This window comes from Gopherus evgoodei, chromosome 1 (assembly GCF_007399415.2).
Source record: "Gopherus evgoodei ecotype Sinaloan lineage chromosome 1, rGopEvg1_v1.p, whole genome shotgun sequence".
Lineage (NCBI taxonomy): Eukaryota > Metazoa > Chordata > Testudines > Testudinidae > Gopherus > Gopherus evgoodei.
This window is the reverse complement of record NC_044322.1, coordinates 362869344-362891929: the sequence shown is the minus strand read 5'-3', so window position 1 is coordinate 362891929 and position 22586 is coordinate 362869344. Positions and strand designations below refer to the sequence as shown.

The 22586-nt window shown below is 47.0% G+C and overlaps 1 protein-coding gene across 4 annotated transcripts in view; it reads left to right on the top strand.

Annotated features, from left to right (window-relative positions):
* The window catches only part of KLHDC10 (kelch domain containing 10), a 34460-nt gene extending 16484 nt beyond the window's left edge, over positions 1-17976 (top strand). For 3 of the 4 annotated variants that reach the window (XM_030580013.1, XM_030579925.1, XM_030580094.1), the window contains 8 exons: positions 821-1042; positions 1617-1771; positions 4576-4724; positions 5393-5477; positions 7164-7230; positions 7945-7992; positions 9914-10053; positions 12163-17976. In XM_030580013.1, coding sequence (XP_030435873.1) covers positions 821-1042; positions 1617-1771; positions 4576-4724; positions 5393-5477; positions 7164-7230; positions 7945-7992; positions 9914-10053; positions 12163-12372 — 1076 coding nt within the window. In that variant the 3' untranslated portion in view covers positions 12373-17976. Of the gene's footprint in view, positions 1-815; positions 1043-1616; positions 1772-4575; positions 4725-5392; positions 5478-7163; positions 7231-7944; positions 7993-9913; positions 10054-12162 lie in introns of all 4 variants that reach the window. The other variant, XM_030580179.1, reaches the window with a different exon arrangement.
* Positions 17977-22586: the final 4610 nt, after the last annotated feature.

Genomic DNA, 22586 nt, shown 5'->3' with positions numbered 1-22586 from the left:
TTCAGTATGTGGGGTTGTCCTGGATTTGACTGGCAGCCTGCATTAGGGAAGGAGCAGGCATGCAAAGGTCTTCCATCTAGGGAGGAACTGTCAATTGCCTACCCTCATGTAGCCTGTTGTGCTCCAGGCAGTATCATTAAGGCCTTTGTGTTGGTCTATCAGGAGATTGTTGCTGTGCTGAAGTTTAATTAGCTACTGTTTAACTCAGTCCCATATCACACACAAGTGACATCGCAGACACACACAAGCGGCAAGTGCCTGCCTGAAAGCTTGCAGTTTAGACACAGGCCAGCAGGAGCTAACGATAAAGGGTAGTGTAGGAATTAAGGAAGAAGTGAGACTAAATCATGGTGTGTTCACTGTTCTCTCTCAGCATTTTTAATATAAACCTTTGGGACAGTGTCCGGAATGAAACCTGAAAGAGAGAGCTCCGGGGAAGGATTTGAAAGATCATGGAGGCTGTCCAATGTATAACGGAGCATCTGAATAGGCAAGATCTGGTTGGACGAACAGGGTAGTCTAGGATGAAGTGTAACATTCAGGCCCTTGGAGACAAGGTGTTGAGAGAAGACCTTTGCAGAGGGATGGATCTTCTCATAATGGAAATATCAACTCCTTAGCACGTGTATGTGCACAAAAAAATAATAAAATTTGCCGTTTAACTCTAGCTGTTCCAGTTGGAAGCTGAAATTTCATCCACTGCAGCGTCCACCCAAAACGTGCAAACCTAGCTCCTTCCTTCCTTGGCTCCCCAAACCTTACTGACCCTGCTTTCTCCACGCTGTCTATGCTTAGTAAAAATAACTTCATCCTGCTCCAGGTCACCGAGCCCCACCAGCAAGGAGCGGCCATCGTTGTGTAGCAGATAATGCTAATCTGTACGTGTTCGGCGGGTATAACCCGGACTACGATGAGTCTGGCGGGCCAGAGAATGAAGACTACCCTCTCTTCAGGGAACTTTGGCGATATAACTTTGCGACAGGTGCATGGCATCAAATGGGCACCGAGGGCTACATGCCTAGAGAACTAGCATCCATGTCACGTGAGTACGGGAATTCAGTTACCGGCTGTGAAATCTGTTCTAGCGGAATGCCCTAGTGCTGTGCAGATCCAGCTGTGTAAAGAGAACATGGTATAATTAAAGCCCGAGAGAGCTGTGCTCTGTTTTGACTCTCCCATCGACTTACTGTGTGTCTGTGGGTAGGTCACTATTATTGTCGCCCTCTTTCATCTCACCCACCTGCTTCCCAAAGTGCCTGCTATAAATCTAAAATGAGCGATTCTGGGTGCCCAACTTGACGGGGCCTGACTTTGAGGACTGGTGTCCAGTGCTTGCTGAAAATCAGCCCTCTCTTAAGGCATCCAAAAATTGACCTCCCAAATCACTAGCTTATCTTGAAATTGTAGGCCCCTGTCACCAAAGCCTCCTTACCTTTCTCCTGTGCCGCACTTCAAGATCTGCTGGTGACGAGCACTGAGTGCAGAGCATTCTGCCTTCCCTCAACACACGCCTGAAATGTTGTCTCTTTGTCCTCTCAACAGAGACAATAATAGCGCCGTCTCTTTCCGTTCTCCCAGTACGGCGTGTGACCCAAACCTGTGCTCCTCTTTCCTAGTTGTGTTGCACGGGAACAATCTGTTGGTATTTGGCGGCACTGGGATCCCATTTGGAGAGAGCAACGGCAACGACATCCACGTCTGCAACGTGAAGTACAAGCGATGGGCACTGCTCAGCTGCCGAGGGAAGAAACCCAATCGAATATATGGACAGGTACCAAGGGAAACCCAGAGTGCAAAAGGCAGCCCTTATTAAGTAGCCTTCTAGTGCCCCAAATGGGTGGGATGCAACTCTGCCCCACTTCGCTTAGAAGATATGCATGTGCTAAGCTACCTGTTCATTGGACGTTCAGTGGTTCTTTGTCTAGTGCCTTCCCCCTCCCCTCTGCTTGTGGCCAGGACTGTTGCCCTTGGAAGGGTGTGTCTACACTTAAAACACTACAGCAGCACAATTTCAGCACTTCAGGGTAGACGCTTACTATAACAACAGGAGGGGTTCTCCTGTTGCCATAGGGAATCCACCTCCCCAAGAGGAGATGGTGTGAGGTGGACAGAAGAATTCTTTTGTCGACCTCGTTGTCTACACCAGGGGTTAGGTTGGCATGGTTACGTCTGTCAAGTGTGAAAAATCCACCCCCTGAACTACAAAGCCATGCCAATGTAAGTTCCCAGTGCTGACCAGCCCTTATACTTTGTCAAAGATCAAAAGTATAACAGAGGCTTGTCGGTGGTAGAACAATAGGAAAAGATGCTTGGAAGTTTTTAAAAGAACTTTTTAATGGAAGTGGATTGGCCGATGCAGTGTTAGTGCATCAAAGTCGACCAATGGAAGGGAGCTTCTGTGAGCTGCTGTGGCTGTTTTTTGTCAGTTTCTGTGGTGTGGGAACTTCAGAAGATTTAATGCTCACAAACCGCAATGTCAGATAGTAAAGTCTTTCTAGAACACATCTAATATTCTTACTTTTGTACCACTCGTGATAACTCTTGGGTTAAATAGGTTGTACTCATCTATACCAGGCTATCCCCATATGCGCGCACATAGCAGATGTCATCTCCGCTTGCATCTAGGTACTGTCCCAAGTGAGGGATGTATAAAGCATCTTCACTGTCCCCAGCTCTGCCTGTGTGCCAGAGAAGTGTCCACATCTCTGCTACTGCCTGAGATCATTTGTGATACCTCCTTCTTGACTGCACCTTTGCCCAGTGCTGTAAATGGATGGACATTTAAAACACTGTGGAATTGTAAAGGCTGCCTTGTCTGCTGTCTTGCATGTGTCGTTTGCCATGCAAAGGGTTTTCATCCTTGTCACTGATATGTGCTAATTGTATGTCTGTGATAAAACGCTCACCATTCTGATCGCTGGTCAGCCCAGTACAGATTCACAAGGTTAATTGTGGTTGGACTTGAAAATGCAAACAGCCCCTAGTGCACTGATCTGTCTTTTTTTTTTGTATTTTTTATTTTTTAGTGCATTCAGAACGCAGCAGCTCTGAGCACCTTGCTTGCTATTCAGACTGTCGCTTTCCCTCTTTGAATCCTTCCACATACTTCATTTTGCCTCTCATATCAAATTTAAGCTTCTCAGTGTGACAGTGGGAATGTTCTGTAATATTTTTTCTGAAGCCGGCGTGCGCTATGCGTTGCAGGGTTACCTGGGGTAGAAAGGGTGGTTTGCTCTCTGCCTGAGGCTCAGAGAGACAGGTTGGAATGGCTTCCAATGGAGTATCTGAGCAGACTGGCAAATCAAGTCATCAGGACGTTGATACCTAGCAACCAACGACCTTAGATGGCCCATCTCTCTGCAGGAAACCAAGCAGTGTTTGCCCAGCTCCAGAGCAAGGACTGGGAAGGTACTAGGGGGTGGTTAAGGCTTGGCTGCTGAGGGCTTCAGGGGACACACACCTGAACTGGGGACAAAGAGGTCAATTAGATTGTGCTGGAACTTGCTTTTCTCCGTGCTACCCAATGACTTCCCTGTGCCATGTTCCCCTCAACTAATAAACTCGTCTGTGTTACAGTGCCAGGTTAGTGGAGGAGGTGCTTTGCTCCCTACGATTGTACAAGCCTGCCTCAGCTGGACTCAGTTAACGGAGCTCCCGCTGTGCAGCAAGGCTGCTGACGGCCCCGATGTCCAGTCTAAGGAGGCAGGGAAGCTCTGGAGCAAGCGTGAGACCCTGGAGGTCTGGCACACTCAAGGGGTTCTGCCTAGAGACCATTGGGGCCGGAGCACCAATCTTGTGGATCTGTGATACTCTTCTTCCTCTTCATATTCCATTGCTGCTCCCATTTCTTACCACTCTGCCAGGAATCCTGGCTCACGCTCCCCATCGCTCATCTTTGCCTTCCCCCATGCTACTCCATAGGCCCAGAACTCCCTGTATCCTCCACACGTCCCTCTGCTTCCAAATCCCCTTCAAACTCCCTCCTGCTATAAAGCCTGCGTGTGATAACCTTGCTCTACAATGCGCTTCAGGGTAGAACTAGTGCAGTAGGGGTTGCCTATTTAAAATGCAAGCACCTCCGGGTAGGGCTCAAACTGCTGCTGAGGGCCCAGTCTGGAGGGCCTTAGCGCTATTCTGAAATGAAAAGCCTTGTTCTAAACCAGCTTCTCTCCTTCCCTCTGTTGGGACTCTTCATGCAAGCGATGTCATTGGCTCCTGGTCTGCATTGACCAGTACTGAGCAAGTGACCTGCTGGCTTTATGGGCTTTGATGTGGCTCTTTCTCCACGAAGGGGCACTCATTTCCCCACCTGCTTTTCTCCTAGCCCCATTTTATGGGAAGTAGCTACCTGTCCACAGCTACAATGACTCCATTAATCCCTGGTGAGCAGCTCCAGGCTGCCTCTTCCCCTCCTCTGCTGCATCCTTTCTGGAAATGTGCTTTTGTAGGTGATAAAGGGCCTGTTTTGTAGCGTATACGTGGGTCATGAAGAACAGGACATCTCACCTTCCTTCACTCACTGAACTAACACTTCACGTCTAACAGGCCTGCCTTCTTTCTTTCCTTATCTTCCAGGCTATGGCTATCATTAACGGATCCCTGTATGTTTTTGGAGGAACAACTGGTTACATTTATAGCACAGATCTACATAAATTAGACCTTAACACTAGGGAATGGATACAACTGAAACCAAACAACATGCACTGTGACATGCCAGAGGAGAGGTGAGCCGCTGACGTTTTTACATTCCCTGCGAGCTTTCGTTTGGTCCAAGATGCGTATTTTGAAAGGAAATTTGATAGACTTGATATGAAAAACGACTCTCTGCTTGAATGGCAAATGCATTATCTCAAGAGGGCCTTGACTAGGGAACACACTGTAACTTGTCTGAAGTGGGAAAAATTAAAAGAGCTAATGGACGCGTTTATTAGCAATAGTCGTGTGTGTCTGAAGACTTGCACTTCTGGTGAATGGATCCAGTGAAGAAAGTGGCAAATGCCTCAATCTTGATACTAAAACTGGACTGCACAACACTAGGACAGTTGCAGGGTTCTGTGCTGGCTGGTTGGTGAACTGTGAGGAAGGGAAGGAGGCTGTATGTGACCCATCTCTTGTCTGATCTGACATCACATTACAGGATCAGAAGATGATCAAGCTATTTTTAGGCAGGGCAGTTGCAAGAATACCTTACTTCTCTCAGGGTTTGGGTTTGCTGCCTGGGTTGCTCGTGAAAGCACCTAAGTAAAACTCCTGCCACTGGAGACTGCTTTAGGACAACAGAGCTAGGCTGTATCAGCCTAAGCCACTCAAGCTAGTCATGTTTAGAATAGCTTTCAGTTCTGGACAGCAAGGGAGTTATTAACTTCTTGTGATGCTGGCTTTGCACCCTCAGGTACAGACATGAAATTGCACATGATGGTCAGAGGATTTATATCTTGGGAGGTGGAACTTCCTGGACTGCTTATTCCTTGGATAAGGTAAAGAGATCAAAATAAATAAATGAAAAGACCTAGGCATTTGGCAGTGGAGGGGTTGAGACAGAGCAGAGCACAGTCAGCACTCTCTCTTCATCCCCAGCATGCCATCCTATTTTGACACTAGGGAAGGGGATAGGAATTGGGATTACCAGAAGAAGGGAGAAGAACCTGTTATAAATGTACTCCTGGGGAAATTTGGCACAACTATGCACATGCAGAATTTCTGTGCTGTGCAGATTTCTTTATTTCCCTGCGGAAAAATGACTTTCTGATGGGGGAAGCAAAGGGAAGCCACAGGAGCAGTCACATGCTCTTACCCAGCAGCACAAGCGCATTGTTTCTGGCACCTGGAGCAGCCCACAGAGAGGTAAATCACTGCAGGGGATGCCCCGATGCTGGACATGGACCTCTGGGACAGGCCCAGCACTTGTGCTGTGTCAGGGTCTGGTGCAGCCTCGCTGCTGAGTCCATGGAACTGCAGGGTGATCTCCCACCTCTGTGTAGCCAGTCTCTTGTGCTCCCCACTGCCATGCTGGAGCCTCCACATTTATTTATTGACAGATAAAAATTGCAGAATTTTTCTTTCTTTTCTATGTGGCAGATTCCCTCAGGAGTATAAATGTTTGCGTAATTAAAATATTGAATTGTGAAGGAATGAGTTTACTACCAATTTGCTGTGGTGAATCCCAAATTAAGAAGTCATTTGGTAGTTTCTCAACAACCGCAACAATTTCCCAAAGTAACTTGTAGTTCTGTTGATAAGGATCAATTTCTTGACATGGTTAAAGGAAAACGATGTATCATAGAGTATCATAGATGATGTTCTGCTAGAGCAACTTTCCAGATGTACTATATGTGCCAAACTAAGGAGGCATTGATTGGAAGCATTAAAGGGAATGGAATGATTGGGAGTCAGGTGTGTGTCTGACTGACTGTCTCCTATATGCCTCCTCCCCTCCGCCCCCGACTTGTGCTCAATTTCTAATGGTAAATACTTCGTTTTCACGTCTTCTTTTTGTGGAGGAAATAGGTTTTAGATGCCAAGACACTTAAGGGACAGGAAGAGGACTTTAAATGATGCTACATTTTCAAAAAACTTCAAAAAATATTTGTCACAGTTCAAATGATTTGTCCTCATCTTCCTGTTCTTTGTGCTTCGTATCTTTCTTCCTAGATAAGTATATCTTGATGCAACTAACTACTGTTGGGAGTGGGGAGAAGGAGAAATTTATGTTCTTAAACAAGAGAAATGTAGGACTGTGATATAGTTAAACTGGGCATGTCTTTCCTTCAACCGTGGGACTTTTTTTTTTTTTTTTTTTTTTCTTTTTTCAGACTAGATGTAACTATTACAGACTGTCAAACTTGTGTGTTGTGGTGATACTTTTCTGCCTGGATTTTATTGTGGGCACTGTTTTGTGATACCTCTTTGTGTCAAAACCAGGGTAAAAGTTATTTATAGTGGCTGGCAAAGAGAAACCATTCTTGGCACTGCGTATGGCAGTTGAAGATAGTTTCCTGATGCTCTAATGTGTTGCGTACCCTCAGTTCTTTCTGACGGCAATGGGACTGAAGGGTGCTCAGCACCAGACCAGGACTGGGTCTCGTGCCAGTAGCTGCCTTTCCCTATTAATTTTTTCCTGACAGCACCATATGAGCTAATGTGTCACCTTTGTCCTTGTTAAGATCCATGCATACAACCTTGAAACAAACACCTGGGAGGAAATTGCAACAAGACCTCATGAGAAAATAGGTACGTTTTGGGACTGCAGACTTCTTACTCTTTTAGCTAAATGGGATGGCAGGGAGATTGCCTCCTAGGAGCAGATGACACTCAGAAGTTCAAAGCCTTTTGTAATGCTGCCATGTATGAACAGGTCTGCTGTACCTAACTCTGCTCACTTCGTTACTCCAGCAGCTGGAACGAAGCGTTCTGAAGTCTTTTTAGCAGTTTTAACCTTGTCGTAAACGGGTAGAGTTGTTTGGTCAACCCCTCCCTGGAGCCAGAGCCAGACTGGCTTGTCATTTTCCCTGCCTCTCCCAGAAAAGTCCCCCCTCCCCCCCCGCCCTAACTTCCAGAGTCTCCTGGCCCATTTAGCAGTAGGGAGGATCCCAGCTTACAGATCCCTGACTCCTGTCGTCTTATACCAATCCAGAGATCACAGCTGGAGGTGGGGGGCTGTGAGATCTTCTCCTCTGCCCCTGGAAAGTGGATTAGACTTACATTAACAATGTTGACCCTTGTGGGGGAAGGAGAGTAGCTATTGCTGAAACCTGAAAAGTGGAGAATTTGGAAATCATGAAAGTGGCAGCCATGTGGTGGGTATTTTAAAAAAAGGGGGGGGAATAGATTTTGTTTTTTCTCCCCCAAGTGAAGGAACTGGCTTATCTGTATGACCCAGCGCTGAGCTGTTCCGTGGCATTTAGATTTCTCAGTTTGGTACTCATGACCATGCTCTTTTTGCAGGTTTCCCAGCAGCCAGAAGATGCCACAGTTGTGTACAAATAAAAAATGGTAAGAATAGCAATTGATCTGTTTCAATGCCTCATGTACACTTGAAGAGAACTTGCCCCAGCAGTGGTAAGAAGTGGGATGCCCTGGTCTCTGTAATATGGGAAATGCTGTCTCAGATCTTACAGGAGACCCAAAGAAAAGCAACATTCAGATCTGTGTGTGTGTAATAAAGCACCCAGTCCAGCAAGGTACTTACCATCTTCTGTGGGGTTGAGGACACAGCACCTCATGGGATCAGCACCCAAGACTACAGGTTATCAAAAACCTTAACGTTCAATGGCAGTGAAGTGCAAGCAGCAGGAGGCGATACTACACATAGTAACTAAACTCTCTTGTGAACATCTTGTGCTCAACGGAGCCAGCTGGATGCAGCTTAAGGAGTGTCTCTTACTACTTCCGGTCCTTTTAATTTCTGGAATATAACATACTTAATATATTAGGAATATGATTCTGAGGAGTCCAGAGCTATAGCGCAGCATATAAACTACCATCTTAGGCCTGGTCTACACTGGGGGAGGGGGGGTTGATCTAAGTTACGCAACTTCGGCTACATGAATAATGTAGCTGAAGTCCATGTACTTAGATCGACTTACGTGGTGTCCTCACTGCGGTGAGTTGATTGCTGCCGCTCCCCCATCAACTCTGCTTGGCCTATCGCGGAGTACAAGAGTCAACGGGAGAGCGCTCGGGGATCAATTTATTGTGTCTAGACTAGACGCGATAAATCAACCCCCGCTGGATCTGGCGGATAGTGTAGACCTATCCTTAGGTGGTGATTCATCTTTGAATGTATTACAGCCTTGATATAGAGCAACACGTACGGTAGCTTTGAATATATACAGCACTTTACAACATAGCCGATAACATGATCCACGCTTACAAATGAGACTCCTTCCTCCCACCTGTCATTAACCTCTCTGCCCCAAGAAAAGAGCCAGAGTCAGAACTTTGAAATGGAATCCTGTAGCGATAGAATCATTTTGGGGTGTATCAGGCACAAGGGCCTTTTCATGATGGCCTATAAAGCTGTGTGCGGTGTACGGATTAGATTAACAGACAGTAGCAGAGTTGAACCTGGAACCGCTCATGCGGTAACAAAAAAGAGGCCATTTTATAAGCTTGCAAAGAAAACCCATTGAGCTTTCTTGGCCTGTGGTGGTGGACGTTTCTGCTCTCTTCTCCCCACTCCCTCCAGGTGATCTCGCTACAAATCTTACTTAGCTCCAGTACGGAGTTTGCAAGGTAGCCTTGGCGGGGGCGGAGGGCAAGCATAGGAGATCCATACGTACTTGTTTTGTAATGAGCGTTGGCCTACAGCCTTGTGAATTGCCTCTGACAACGTTTAGATCCTCTCTGTAGCCCCAGCACTCCAGGTAACACTTCTGCACTCCTAGTTCAGTAGCCACGCAAGCTGTTAAAGTAATAACTCATGCAGCTTCTGAGGAAATTAAAGTTAAAATAGTGACCCTTAACTTCCAAATCTTTCAACTGAGGCTTACACGTTAAAAGAAATGGGAGCCTAATCAAACCACACAATTAATCTAACCTCAGATTGATTTTAAGACTTTTTTAAAGCAGCAACCCTTGAGCATGGGTGCTGCCCTCACTTCGCAGGCCGCGGCAATTCTATCTTGTACCTCACCACGTAAGCAACTGCTGTAATTGCTATCTGGCTGTTGGGGGCACACGTGGGCTGGGAGGTGGTATGTGGGAGGGGAGGTGTCCATGTGATCTGTTACCTCTGGTCTCTGTCGGGATTGTTCGGAGAAGCTCTGTATTGCTCACATTGATTGTAAAGTGGTCGTTCTTTCTAGAGAATCAGTTACTGTGTGTACTGTAACTCTTAAATGGATTGACCATGGCCGATCATCATGCTAGATTGGTCTCTAAGCATTGTGCGGTGGCTGTCCCTTTTCTATAGATGTGTTTGTCTGTGGGGGATATAACGGAGAAGTGATATTGGGAGACGTCTGGAAGCTGAATCTTCAAACTTTCCAGTGGGTGAAACTCCCAGCTCTCATGCCTGAACCAGTTTATTTTCACTGTGCTGCTGTCACACCAGTAAGTGGCTGTAGTCTCCCTCATCCCTATGTGCCTTGTTAGATGTAGCTTACTTAATTCATGCACTTACTTATTCGGACACTTGTGTGGGTCTGGAATATAGATTCTAAGGCCAGAAGGGACCATTGTGATCATCTCGTCTGACTTCCTATATAACGCAGGCCAGAGAACTTTCCTGATAAAATTCCTAGAGCAGAGCTTTTAGAAAAATAACCAGTTTTGATTTAAAAATAGCTGGTGATGGAGAATCCACCACAACTCCTGGTAACTTGTTCCAATGGTTAGTTAGCCTCACTGTTAAAAACACACACTGAATTTGTCTAGCTTCATCTTCCAGCCATTGGCTCATGTTATGCCTTTCTCCGCTGGACTGAAGAGCCCGCTATCAAATATGCTTCCCATGTAGGTACTTCTAGATTGCAATCAAGTCAGTCCGCAGCCAGGATTCTAGCTTTACAATGTATGGCATGGAGCCACTGGCATCAGTAAGGAGGAACATCTTCAGTGGACTTAAACCAAAATCCAGCATACAGGAGAGAGTAAGGCCAGAGATAAATTCCTGCCTTTTGACCAGGAATTCCCTGTCATTCTGACTGTATACCCAATGGGGTGGTCTCTGGCTGCCATGGGACACAGTATGCAGTGCTTCCAGAAAGCAACGCTGTTGTTCTAGTCTTCAGATTGCGTTAGCCCAAAGTAATGATTTGTCTCCAAACATCAGTCACCTAGTCTATAAAAACCAACCCACTGCTGTGGGCTTGCCCCACTGAGGGATTGCAGGGAGTTGAAGGTGAGCAGGTGTCTTGAGGGGACATTCACTGCATTAAGTGGGCAAGCATCAGAACGCATCCTCCAAACCTGTTCGGCAATCCAGGAATTAGAAATCCTGGATCAGCTGTAAGAGCCGTTCCTAACTAGCTATTGCATAAAGATGATTTGGTATCCTTTACATGACTCACTATGACCAGGGATTTGGAGCAATCAAATTTTTGAATTGCTCTGCTCCAGCTCTGGGCAAAAACCTACTGGTCCGCACTCCAGCTCCGGGCTCCGCTCCAAAGCCCTGACTGACAGTCTTAAAGGGTCACTCTTGGGACTTCTGGTGATATTAATACATGTTATTGTATTTGTAAGATTCTCTACAGCAGTGGTCCCCAACCTTTTTCGTCTGGCGGGCGCCAGATGAAGGACCATGGCGGCGGTCAAGCATCCACTGAAATTGGGTGGCATTTTGGCAGTGACGCGTCTGGATGACGCTGCTTGCGGCCAACAAACGGCATCATTCAGAGTGGCATTTCAGCAGATGCTTGACTGCCAGCCAGGACGTGGGCGCATTTAGATGCCCCTGTGGGCACCATGGTGCCTGCGGGCACCACGTTGGGGACCCTTGCTCTACAGGTTTTACCTTTCTAGCTTTCACCAGTAGAGGTTGGTCCAATAAAAGATAGTACCTCACCCACCTTGTCTCTCTAAGCTTTATCTTTGTCCTAGTCATTCATCCCTTAGACATAAATCTGAGTGACTTTAGTGGGACATCTGGGAATAATGGTTGCAGCAACAGGCTCCCCCATACATAATCTAACAAGCTGTCTCTTCTAATGGCCCTCAAAATTACATCGTTTTTATAGATCAGCAACACTGGTGTCCATCCCATCCCTGGAATAGGGTATAAGTTGTGCTCCCTCTGCTGGCTCATCAGTAGCACAGAATATTATAACTTACCTTGAAATCAGAATGACTTCTTGGTTCTAAAGATGAAATAGAAATGTAGGGCTGGAGCAGCCCGCAAGAGGTCAGCTAGTCCATCTTCTCACTGAGGCAGGACCATCCCTTACAGATGTTTGTCCAACCTGTTCTTAAAAACCTCCAGTGATGGGGATCCCACAACCTCCAGTGCTTAACTAACGTGATAGTTGACAAGTTTTTCCTAAATCTCCCTTGCTGCAGAGTAAGCCCATTGCTGTGTGTCCAAATGCTTGGTTCTCTCCAAATGTGGATGGCAGGCTTCTTCCAAGAAGCACACGAGTCTCAGAAGTGTAGCCCCACACGTGGTGAGCTTAGATCTGTGTGAGAACATGAGTAACTTCCCTGTTGTCCTGTTTCCACCAGGCTGGCTGCATGTACGTCCACGGAGGGGTGGTCAACATCCACGAAAACAAACGGACTGGCTCCTTATTTAAGATGTGGCTAGTAGTCCCCACCCTCCTGGAACTGTCATGGGAGAAGCTGTTGGGATTCTTCCCTCATCTAGCAACTCTTTCCAGATCGCAGCTTTTGCACCTGGGCCTCACACAGGGACTCATTGAGCGATTGAAATGAGAGCTCTTTGCCATTCTCACTCTGCCCTGGAAACACTAAAGAGACCCCTCCCCCAACCCTTTATGGATGCCGCTGCTAAGGAGACGGGAGGACCCTGCTCTCAGCGCCTTACTCAGCAAATACATCGGATGCCTTTCTGTGAATGTTGATCTGGCGTTTATGGAAATCTGCTTTTTTATTTATGGATCTCTCGAAACACATCGGGAACGAAGATGCTGTTCAGAACTCGTTCAGAACGTACAGCCACCAACCTGCTGTTAGCACATGCCTGCAGCCTAATAAATGCAGGGAAGGGGCTTAGAAATTGTGACAGCTCCTGCTTACACATGATGTTTAACTTATTGTTTCTAAAGATGCATTTAACTGAGTAGGAGCCGCTAACGGCAGCAATTCAACCACATGCTGAATGAACAGTCCAATTCCCATTTGCTCATGGCAGCATCCGTCCTCTGAATGCCCAGACTGGCTCTGCCGCTATATAGCATTCACTGCCTGAAGACTTGCATGTGATCATCGTCTTTGTGTTCTGGGAGATGGCTGGCACGTGGGAGCAGAAAACGAAGACGGCCTGCGCAGTTTAAAATTTCGGTGCAGGGTGTAGTGGTTTTAAGCAACAGTGTAATTGTTCCTCACCTTTTCATATTGAAAGTCTGCCTGGAAGGGTGGTGAAAAATCGCCGCTTACAGACTACTGTGTAGTTTTCTCTAAACCGGTGGTGGGAAGGGGCAGTGTGTTCTGCTGAATCTTCCCACGCTGCACTCTGAAAAAGCTAACTGAGGAAACTTACTATATCGATTTTAAAGCTGTCTTTACCCTTAAGTATGTCATGTCCTCTGTATTCAGGGGCTAGTCCATCTGTGCCAACTCAACATTCATTACCCAAGCATAACCTGGTAGCCTGTTTTTTGTTTTTTTTCTCTCCGGCATTGGAATTGTCTCTGAGCTGCCTGTCCAATGCTTTGTTGTATTCCTTTTGTGGGGGGCTTTTTAAACTTCTGTGGACAGTTGCTTCCGGGGAGCTGCAAAATGAACAGCTCATTTTTTCCACAATGTTGTTTTAAAAACATCCGGGGAGGAATAGCTTGTCTCTTGCGTCGCTGTGAATGCGGTTCGCCTTTCTGCAAAAGTGGGAAAGGAAGAGAGGTCGATTTCCTGGGCATCTTTCTCTTCGTGCTCCATGTCACTGTGAACCCAGCTCCAGAGCATGTACCTAACTGGCCGTCAACGTGGAGCAGCTGAACTAGGCAGAGGCATTGGGTTTAAACATAACAATTGTATTTCTAAGACCATTTTTGTTAAGTGCCTTTTTTAGTAGTTTTCCAAATGACTCTCCCCCTCCAATGTCCAAAGCCAATTTTAGAGGTTCTGCTTTTCTTTGAAGAGGCTGTGGTAGTTAAATAAATCCCAATAACAAACCCCACAGGATGGATCTGAAGGCTGATGAGTCCCTGCAGCTACTTTGTTCTCCCAGCTCTGCTGCTCAGTAACTACCTAATATCTGTTGTGCTGTAAGGTGCCCCAAGTTTCCTTTGCAGATTCCCCTGCCCTGTCATTTTAGGTCAGCGTTTTACCATAATTTAGCTTCTTCCTTTCATGGGCTCAGCAAAATAAGGGATGTGTGGTAGCTTTTCAAATGTAAACATCTTTCAGTGCCTTGTAATTCAAACCCTGTGTGTTTGCTCTGTGCTTTCAATGCTGTTAACTGTCCTGTCTTAGCCCCCTTCAGTGCAGTTTAGCAGGATTCTGTCAGCTGCAAAGAGAAGCTAGATGTCTTCTGAGCCTGCAGGATGGCTGATCATATCAGAGACCTGCTTAAGACCCCCTATGTGGTTTCTCCTTATACCCAGGTAGGATGCTGCTAGTGTCACTTGATGGCCAGCATATTGGCCTCACGGTCTCCCAGGTTTGTTGACTAGTCTCATCAGTCTTCAGAGGAGGATCCCCATGGGCAGAACGTGTTCATCCAGGGCATGCAACAGCATTTCACTTCACTTTCTGTCCCGTCTCTGGGTACTAGTCTGAGCGACAACAGATGACGCTTCCACCCACTGGCATTGCTGCATGCTGCTGTCTGAACGGAGAGCTCCCGATGGAGCTGGATGTCGGGGACCAATAGCCAGATAAGCTCATCGGTATCTAGCTGTACAGGTTCTGTGGGCAGGTGGCTGTTTTGCAGTAATATTGCCTAAGATGTCGAGCTAGTGAGCCCACAGTTCCTGAGCTCCCAGTCTCTGTTCAGTGACCGAGGCTGCCGTGTGTGAGAGCTCACTAAGACGTTTGAAACTATTCTCCTAACCCCACTTCCAGAAAGCTCTCGAGGCCTAACTCAATGCTTCCATCCACCTGAGACTTTCCCTTTGGCCTTATTCTGGTGGCTCCCATCTTCTCTTGCAAAGATCTCACGTCTACACCAAGTCTTGGGGTCTCCCATTTGACCAAGAGCATCGTGTTTGAGTGGCTATGTAGCACAAGGGCTGGCTCTTTCTTCCCGCGTCCCCGGTGCTTCTTCGCCTGAGTGCTCTTCCATTCCTCCAGCAATTCCGAAGGCAGCGTGAAGAGGGATGTAGTAGATCTGTATACATGCACACTCCTGCTCTAGATGCTCTTGTCAGCTGCCTTGTGGGCTCTGCTTTATGTTGGCCTTCCTAAGAATGTTTGTGATGTGCCTTGCCGATGCCGTTCCTGACTTAAAACGGCACTGGCAGCAACACAAATTTACCCCTGCCTCTTGCAGTCTTTGCAATCGACTTTCACTACTGCAGATTCTTACTTTGACTGCAGATCTCTAAGTGCAATATGGTCAATGCGACCAGATGGCGCATGGTATGTAGGGTTTTGGTGAAGCTAGAACATAGGTCCCTAATGCACCATGATACTTCGGGTCATGTTCACTTACCTCTTCTACACTAGCTCCTGGGGCTACAGATGAGGATCCTCCTCTCCCAGTGACTTCTGTGGGAGTTGGATCGTGCGAAGAACATCAAGGATTGAGCCCGTTTCATCCTCTCCATCGCAGACTGATATGATCTGTTAATGCTTTGATGGTCTCCCTGCATCTCCTTCCACTTCCTCAAAATAAAGTGAAGCAACAGCGATTCTCCACTTGAGAAGAATAGTCTCCTCTGAGTTGCTGAAATCGGGGAACTGTATCCTTTATTAGCACTGTACTTTCCAGTGAGCTCTGAAATGTGAATAGAAATACCCAGTATTGCTGGGTGGGTTTCCAAATATAAAAATAGTGCTGGTATGTGAAGGGACGGGGTTAAGACAAGCCATTTAATCTGCTGAATAAGAGGACTTGAAATAAAACTAGCTGCATACTGCAGAGAAACATTTTTCCTGCATAGTACAGTAAGTGTGGTTGAAACACTGTTTTATATCAAACGGTTTCAGCTACATTTTCCTCTCCCTCCTGTTGCTGCTAACTTCCTTTGCTTGGTCCTGCTGATTTGTCAAGAGAAAACCTCCTTTCCCTGCTCCTGTAACAGCAGAACAGGATCTCTTCCCAGATTCCAAGCCTCATTTGCAGCCCTGATGGGTGAGATGTTTGGAGCAGTTTTGTGTATTGTCCTAAGCGTTTAGAAGCGAACAGCAAAGCAAAGCTTTACCAACCAGCTGAGACTGTAAAGGGTGCCTGCGCAGGCTTAACTAGAGGTCTTGTGTTTTATAATCACAGGTCAGTAGTTCTTGCCTGACATTTCCACTGTCCAGAGTTTGGTTCCCCTGTGGTAATTGACAGCTTCACTGTGCTGCCTGAAACAGCTGACCCTGTTCTGGGACAAACACAGACTCTTGACGACTGTTTTGCTTTTTCGATTGTGCCTCTTTAAAGACTCGCAGGTCCCCTGTGAGCTCCTGCTTGTTTTCAGCCTTTCTGGTTTATCTGGAGGATTTGAGTAATAAAAGTCGTCATTATCTCTAAGCAATATGAACTTTGTCATATTAGAAAACAGCCTGGTACCAAACCCTGTGAACAGCTGGAGCAGGGCCTGTTGCGGGGGAGTTCTACGGGCCTGATAAAGGGTTAGTGGCATTGTACAAGGGGAGGATACGTTCCTGCCACAGCTCCGTAAAGAACAAGTTCCAAGCACTGCTCTTGCTTTTCCTTTCCAGGGAGGTAGGCAGGTTTCCCAGTTTGCTTTGTTTCAGGAGGTCAGTACTGTTGCTAGGCCAGCTGAGGCAGATACACTGGCTAATTCAGTCGCTTGGTGCTGTTTCTACATGTTAGGGGCGAATAACCCTCTAACTCCTGGGCTTTGCCATTGCTTAAAGAAACAGGGTTGCAAGTGTTGCAGCCTATTCCCTCCCTGCCCCAAGGGATGCAGAGTTCCCCCAGCTAACGGCTTGAGTGGGCCTTGGGGCTCAGCACCTCTGAAGTATAAAAGAGGTCCAGGGTTGAAGTCCTTACTTGGCTTTTCCTCTGGGAAAAAGCCATGAATAATGACCGCAGGGTTCGGTCTCCTGTGTAACTAAAATAACCCAAGTCCTAGTCCTAGAGTGACCGTATGCCAAAGACAGGCTCACAGCAGGGCTCTGAGAAAATGTTACAGCTCCTCTGAAGGGAGGTCTCCTGGGGAAATAACGAGAGATGCTGTCATGTCAATTTCTCTTTAGATTCCAAGTGTGCAGCTTCAAATCTGTAGGTGGTTCCTGTGGTGCCAGGTTGACTAGCAGTTACCACCCTGCTCCAAGCAGGCTCTGCCTCTACTTGCGTCTCTGGGCAGAAACTGTCGAGTAACAGAGCATTGAGAGCGCTGGGCCAACACATGTTCAGCTGTGAGGGGATTGCTACACAAAACCAAAAGCTCGTCTTTCCTGCATCCGATATTCCAAGCCTAGAACAACGCAGGATGCAGGAGTCGTGCACCTCCCCCCATGTTTACAATGCGTGCTGGCCATAGAGCTGTTGCTGTGAAATGTCATGTTCTCATCACACAACACTAACTCAATTGCATGCTCCCTCTCTGTGGCTCGTCTCCATTTATTGCCACTTTAACATGGGGATTGAGCCCTGTGGGGGAGGAGGGAACTGTTGCTGTGATTTTTTTATTTGTATCAGATCTGATGCTTTTTAATCCTCCACTTCATTGCCCCTGCCCCTGCCCCCCCCCCCCCAATCAAAAGCCATTAGCAGCCAGTTCTAGACACTAGGAGACCCAAGAGCGCAATGTTCTCGTGCTATTCGGGATGGGTGCAGAGTCCAGTGTGAAGTTCCCCTAGCTGTAGGGGATGAACGGGGGAAAAGTCTGCTGTGTAAATGCAGTTTCTTTATTTGGTGTTGAGGAATGAACCAGTGCCGTCTTTCCGGGGGCTGGGGGGAGCATTTGGCTAGCCTCTGTTTGCCTGACATTGTCGGTGCACCCCAGTCCTGTTCATGTGTTTCGTGTGGGAGTCTGCTATGCATGCAGTAATTGGTGGTCATCCTTTCTTTCCCTGTGCCAACATCCCGTGGGGTGAAGCTGTGCTGGGTTGGCGGGAGGGCAAAGGGCTGACTAAGAGATGTACTTGCCTGTATTTATGGACCTTGTCAGTGTTTTGCTGTGTTTTTTGTTTTGTTTTTTTTTAATTAAAGATCCAATTTAAAAAAACCCTCTGTCCAAATCACATGCTTTGTCCCTTAGCCTCTTCTTTTCCTCTGGTGTTTGTCATTTGTGTTGGCTCGGTCTCTACCCTGGCCAAGGGCGTAGCGTTCAGCTCAGTTGCTTCACAGCAATGGACCTGGCGTTGCTGTCTTGAGGGAGACAGGGTAGATTCTTACTGAGGGATTTTACATGCCTTATAGCACTTTCTGTCCAAGGCTCTAAGCACACAGCTTGTAAGAGTAGGGCTAAAGCAGTAGTCCCCAACCTTTTCCTCTGGCAAGCGCCAGAGGAAGGACCACTGAGGCGATGGAGTACCTGCAGAAATTTGGCGGCAACGCCTCTCGATGACACCGCTTGCTGTTGACAAGTGATGTCATCCAGAGGCGTCCCTGCCGAAATGCCACTGAAATTCGGCGGCATTTTGGCGGATGCTCTCCCGCGGGCCAGGACGCAGGCACATTAAGATGCCCTCGTGGGCACCGCATTGGGGACCCCTGGGCTAAAGTGTGTTACTCAAAAATAGCTCAGAAAGCCGCTTCCTATATCCCCCTGAAGTTTGGTTTCCCACTTTGGTTGAAAACCTAATCTGAGACCCCCATTGCCCATCCATATTGGCCCCAACCCTCCTAGTATCACCCTTTTATTAAGTATGCTACTAGCATCCACTATGCATCTAGGACACAAGCTAATGTTGCAAGATGAGAAACAATTCTGCATTGTTTAAAGTTGCTTCCAGTTTGAACCTTAGCAGTCTGAATCTTGATGCAGTCTTGCATGCTACTATCTGCATCTGCTAATAAATATTAATAGCATTTCTACCCTCAGTCCCTTGCAACTAACCCTCTGAATGCTCCTGTGAGGTAGGCTACTTCTCAGCCACATAGGGACAATACCTATGTCAAAGCAGGATTGGGAGTGGAGGAGTTTGTGTCTTTAAATCCTAGGCCTGAGCCCAGGCCTCACCCTTGCTGAGATCTAGAAGCTACCAGGGCAGAACTCTCCATCCCAGAGAGTAGTTATCAGTGGTTCGCAGTCAAGCTGGAAGGGCATATCGAGTGGGGTCTGGTTCTAGTCAATATCTTCATCCAGGAGTTAGATAATGGCACAGTATGTATATAAAGTTTGTGGACAATACCAACCTGGGAGGGGTTGCAAGTGGTTTAGAGGACAGGATTAAAATTCAGAATGATCTGGGCAGACATCTGAAGTAAACAGGATAAAATTCAGTAAGCACAAATGCAAAGTACTCCACTTAAGAAAGAACAATCAATTGCACACCTACAAAATGAGAGATGACTGCCTAGGAAGGAGCACTGCAGGAAGGGATGTGGGGGTCACAGTGGATCACAGGCTAAATGAGTCAACAGTAATGCTGTTGCAAAAAAAGCAAACATTCTGGGATGTATTGTAAAATGAGAAGTAATTCTGCACTAATCTGTGCTGATTAGGCCTCAGCTTGGAGTATTGTATCCAATTCTGGGTGCCACATTTCAGGAAAGATGTGGACAAATTGGAGGAAATCCAGGGAAGATCAACAAAAATGATTAAAGGTCTAGAAACATGACCTAGGAGGGAATATTGAAAAATTTTGGTTTGTTTAGTCAGCAGAAGCAAAGACTGAGAGGGGAACATACCTTTTCAACTACATAAAAGGTTGTTACAAGGAGGGAGAAAAATTGTTCTTAACCTCTAAAGCTAAGGCAAGCAGCAGGAGGCTTAAATTCCAGCAAGTGGTGTTGAGGTTGGACATTAGGAAAAACTTCCTCACTGTCAGGATGGTTAAGCACTGGAATAAATTGCCTAGGGAGGTTGTGGAATCTTCATCACTGGAGATTAAGAGCAAGTTAGACAAATGTGTCAGGGCTGGTCTAGCAAATAGTCCTGCTGTGAGTGCAGGGAACTGAACTAGATTGCCTTTTGGGGTCCCTTCCAGTCTTATGATATTGATGGTGTCACTGAAGCCTATGCTTTAGTAGCCAATGCAGGTATCTTGTTTCCTGAGTCTCATCAACATTAAACTAGCTCACCCTAGTTTTCCATGCATGTACTGGTGCATTAGTGCACAAGCTTTGCCAGCACTTCTGCACATGCACTTCCTCTGTGTTGCTGTGCTGGGTCACTGTCCCAGGGGAGCTCCATTGTGGAATGAAATTGCTGCAAGTCCAGTTACACTCATGCAGGAGTGCCTGTTCTCACCACTAGTGATCACCTGTCAAGTAGAATCCATGCAAGCCTGACAGGTGCCTTGGTTCTTTAACCCCCTGACAGAGCAGCAATGGCAGAGACACCCTTTATGTAAGCTATGGATCTGTATCACTGCAGGAGTAGGGAATTTGCTTTATTGCAAACAAATTTAGTGCTGGAGGTTGTACTAGGAAACTGCTGGCTCTAGTGGCTGTTAATGCCACTGAACTATCCCCTGGCTCCCTTGCTAGGGTCCTTAGCAAACGCCCTTGGCCCATGAAGAAAGGAGACCTTGGGATGGAGATGTGGTTTCATGGCAGATGCTTTTTCTCTTAAAGAACAGAAAACTTGCTAACAGCTTTGGAATAGTGAAGGCAAATCCTCTGTTGGTTTGTGGGTGGGTGACAAGGTGACAGACAGCAAGCATGAAAAATCAGGTGGGAGTAATAGGAGCCTATGTAAGAAAAAGCCCCAAATATCAGGACTGTCCCTATAAAATCAGGACACTTGGTCACCCTAGTGGGAGATATTTCCCCCTAGCTTTACCTTGCTCATTAACAGTCAAGCACAGAACTCAAGCTAAGTGAAAGACTAAATCCAGGCCTCGAGTTGGTTTGTTTTTTATTCAAGGCAACAGCTGAGATGATGTGGAGTGGTTCACATCTGCTGCTCTGTACTTTCAGTTCACTCAAAGGGGCCAGAGTTCATCCCCCTGTAAGCCAATGCTGAAAGCAGCAGGGGAAAGGGAGCTTTGTCCTACAGCAGCCCATGGAAGGCAAGAGGCAGCTGTGTAACAGCAAATCAAAGCCCTGTATCTTTAGTCTCTCTGTCCAGAGCATGCTCTATCCTAGGGCAGTGGGGTGGGGCACAGACATTCCCTGCATTTGCTTCTCTCCCTGGCCTCAGGAAGTGAAAGCAGTTACTGTCTCTCCTGTGCTCAATGCTACCAGCCAAGGAGGCAGCAGCCTGTGGGGAGTAGGGAAGGGAAGAGAGCTAGAGGCACAAGTCTCCTGTAGCAATTAGATCACTCAGAGAACATCAACATCTCCATGTTACTGTCAAACCACCTGCTCCTGTTACCATTACTATTAGTGCAGGTGTAAAGCCCTGTACAAACCCTGATCTGGGGGAGGTGGGGGGAAGAGTGGGGGGGTTAATTTGGATTTTTTCAGATACTCCAGAGGAACCAAATTTGGGAAATAATCCTTTTAAGGAGCAATTTGGGATGTAAAGTCAGGTACCCCAGAGAAGGAAGCTTTGGGTGCCTGTGCTTAGCTCAGCCCCCAGGCACTGATGGTTCTGGGCTGGCACCTGCTGCACAGGGGTAGTGTTTTGTCCTCATTCAGTGAGCAGGCCCAGGACTTATTTACCACCCTCTCTAAATACTGCACTAATTTCCTTCCCCCGTTGCTACAGCACTGACCCCACTGTCACTGCTCCCCACGTGATCTTCACCTTAGGCCAGGGAGGTGGTATTAGCCACAAGGCAAAGCTAGCGAACAGGCACATGAAGGCCAACGTTGTGAGGGTCCATTAACTGTAGGCACCCTCCGGTGACACCAATAGCCTGACTTTGCAGCATATCTAGCACAGTATGGCCAAAGCCCTGCTTCATTTGCTCTGTGAGTGCCAGGAAGTTTAGCCCCAGCTGCTCCAGTTCAGTTTCAGTGTCTAGCATCCTGCCACAGCCTTCCTCTAGAGGTAGAGAGAGAAGCTCCCTCCCCCAAGTCATTAGGCACAGTGGAAGTTAGGGTGCCTGATTTGAAGCAACACAGGCTTGAGGTTGTAGCACACAGTTTTGAAACACAAGGGAGCAACTTGTGGCAAGCATGCTCTTAACCGAAGAAAAAGATACCAAAAGCTTAAAGAGCTACAGCAGGTGCTAGCTTATTTACACCCCAGCACACAGATTTAATGCTAATGCAGACAGCTCTGCCCAAGCATTGCTGCTGCATCTGGGGCACAGGCTATAACCACCTTGTTAGAGCAAGGAGGGAAGATTTGAGAAATGGCTTCTTACCAAGAAGCCCTGAACGAGAGTAGGGAGCAGCAGATTGGCCGATTGGCTCCAGCAACAAAGTTTAACTAGGACTCACATGACAGAAGCATCTGTTCTAGCCCATTCTCCCTTCTGGTCTATACTAGCAGAGGCAGAAGATAGGGTCTCTGTCCTCTATTAGGAGTCTGAGTGATGGAAGGATATTTACTCCAAGGAAGTGGTCTCTTACCAGTTTGCTTCCGCAACCTCACATGGGTCATGCTACATGGAGAAACTGAACATCAGGCCTAAGAACCTGTATTGTCCCTGAGCAGGGTAGTGGCGTGAAGAACCCAGATAGGTCAGTCAGCTACAATCTCCCACATCCCTTGCATGTGGCTGCCTGCAGAGAGACTTGTTTGCCCCCTTTAGATACAGGACCAGATCAAGTTTCTACAAAACTGCTTTAA